The sequence below is a fragment of the Ziziphus jujuba genome, chromosome 2 (assembly GCF_031755915.1).
Source record: "Ziziphus jujuba cultivar Dongzao chromosome 2, ASM3175591v1".
Taxonomy (NCBI): Eukaryota; Viridiplantae; Streptophyta; class Magnoliopsida; order Rosales; family Rhamnaceae; genus Ziziphus; species Ziziphus jujuba.
In genome coordinates this window covers 33,832,670-33,835,229 of record NC_083380.1, presented here as the reverse complement: position 1 = coordinate 33,835,229, position 2,560 = coordinate 33,832,670, and the positions used below count along the sequence as shown (strand labels likewise).

Below are 2,560 nucleotides of genomic sequence, written 5' to 3'. Positions count from 1 at the left end.
ACAAACCAACAGAAAAGAGAGTGAAAATCAATTATACAAAGATTCCAACATGAGGAGCTGTACTTGCCACAGTAACCAAACACTCATCAATCATTTCCATGTCTTTTATCTCCAACATCCTCGCTCTCTCTCTCTCTCTCTCTCTCTCTCTCTCTCTCTCTCTCTCCATAGATATGTATCTATATGTTATAATTATTCACATGGCAATTTTCGTTGGTCATCATTCATATTTGCAAATGCTAATACCATTACAATTATCAAAAAAGGCTAATACCGTTACAAAACCATCAAATGCATCATAAACTCATTAAAATAGCTTCAAAATACTATTCACAATAGGGTAGCAGAAGGACACAGCTCTCATTTTTACGTTCTAAATATAGAGCTAAAGTAAAACCACATCAATATTAAACCCATTTAAAAAAAAAAAAAAAAAAGGATAAAAGATAAATTTTCAAAGACCTCGATTGACCATTTCCCTGAAACGCTGATCGGATTCTTGCCTCTGCAACCTCATATCCTGTTTTAATTTCTTGATGAACTCCTCTGCTCTCTGATACAGCTCTTCTTGGCTCATCGGCTTCTCCCTTATTATCGTGACCCTGTCGGTGAAAGTCTCCGACTTCTTCAGCTCCCCGCGAGCCCACGCCGCCGGATTTTCCACCTCCGGTTTGATTCCTACCACCCGGGGAGACACATCCCACGTGTCGCTCTTCTTAAGCTGCCGACACTTTGGCTTGCTCTGTTTTTCAGTTATGGCTTTCCAAGTTGCTTCGAGCGTGTCATCGAATTCGTCCTCCACCTCAGGCTTCTCGGTTGGAATCTCGCCGGAATCTATCATTGGGTTTTCTCCGCTGTCCGTTTCCTGTAATGGATCGTCGGCGAAAGTCGAAATACCAACAGGATCAGGTGGAGTTATCGAAATGGCTTCCTCTGTAGAAACTGAAATACAGTGTTTTTCTTGATCTTCTTCTTGGGAAATATGGAAGCTGTTCCAATTGATTTGATCGTTTTGAACCTTGCTTTGCTCTGACTGGATTAGCTGTTTCTTGATCTTGGAAGATGAAGAAGGTGAAGAAGAAAAGAGATTCTTCTGGTTTGGGTGTTGGAAAGAAGAAGCAGCAATAGTGATGATGATGAAGTTGAGGAATATATAGATATACAGAGGAGATAAACAGCTTCTGAATGAGATCCAGAGGTAAGGAACAGTGGAAAGAGTGAGATTCACAACGTATGGAATTACAGCCACCTTCAACAATGTCACAGTTGAGACCATCCCAACCGTCACCAGCAACATCTTTACTGTCCAGATTGCTGTCTGCAATCTGTTTGTTTGAAATAAATCCACCATGGTTTTCTGAGTTTTTCTAAGTTTGGAGAAAGAAATAGGCACTGAGAAAAAAAGTTCTGAGATATGAAGAAGAAACTTTAGGACTTGACTCAAAAGATTTAATTGCTTAATATGAAACTTTTTAAATTAAGAATTTGAGAAAGAAAACGAGACCCAAAATAGCACTTAAAACTGGCATTAACAAACAGGGACTCCGAGAAAATCTAAAAAACAGAGCAGATTATAAATCCTGCTATTTTTACAGAGTAATTGAACGAGATAATAATAATAGTAATAGACAAAAGGGTATGTTAAATTAGCATTAAAAAAGTATGCTAATTTGAGTACCTGAAAGAATCTCTGCTAGTACATCAAAATCTACACAGCAGATATAAAGAAAAGTACAATGAGTTCATTTCGAAGTGAAACTAGTACTGGAAACTGTGTATTTGTTGCAGAGAGAAAGAAGAAAACAAACACAGAAAAGGAAGAATTTTTGAAACACAAGAAGGAAGAAATAAGAGGGAGAAAAAAAAAAAGTGAAAAAGATTGGAAGCCAAATTTGCAGAGAGATTTTACATGATCTTCCAACCCCAAGAATGGGACTGAGAAGCTTTAGAAAACTTGAAAGAGAAAAGACTCTTACAATGGCTTTTAAGAACTTAAAGACAATTAAAAGACCATACTACATACCAAGGAAGGACCATCATGAAGGAAGGGTTTAAATACAAACCCGAAAAATACTGCTCACTACTATATGTCTCACCTTGATCAAATCCTGGCCGTCCATTGCTTCAAATTTTGTTGGTTTTTTTTTATTAAGGTAAAAATGGGATTAATTTAATTAAAAACCAACACCTAATCATCCATTAACGGCGCTGTTTTCCGGCTGACATGTTTTGTAACGAAGTGGCCTGTCCTGGCCTCTTCACTTTAGAAGACTCTGTACCAATAGTACCTCTTTCTTTGACCCTCTCACTTTTGAGCCTCTTTAATAAACATAAAACAAAACAAACATTTATCATTATTCATTATAAATATTTTTATTACATTAATTATTTGTTTATCTCTCGAGCTAATATTAACTTTTAAAATATGTAATTATACATCATTATGTTACATAAAATGTGGTTGTTTTTTTTTTCAATTTTAATTATTATCTATATAAGAATAATGCTTATTTCTATAAAGATGATGTGTAAAATAGAATAAAAATGCATGCGGAAAGCT

General features: G+C 36.0%; 1 protein-coding gene across 1 annotated transcript; it reads right to left on the bottom strand.

Annotated features, from left to right (window-relative positions):
• Window positions 1-454: 454 nt before the first annotated feature.
• On the bottom strand, window positions 455-1,297 carry LOC107419682 (uncharacterized). The gene has a single exon (XM_016028457.3). The coding sequence runs from the start codon at window positions 1,295-1,297 to the stop codon at window positions 455-457; it is 843 nt and encodes a 280-aa protein (XP_015883943.2).
• Window positions 1,298-2,560: the final 1,263 nt, after the last annotated feature.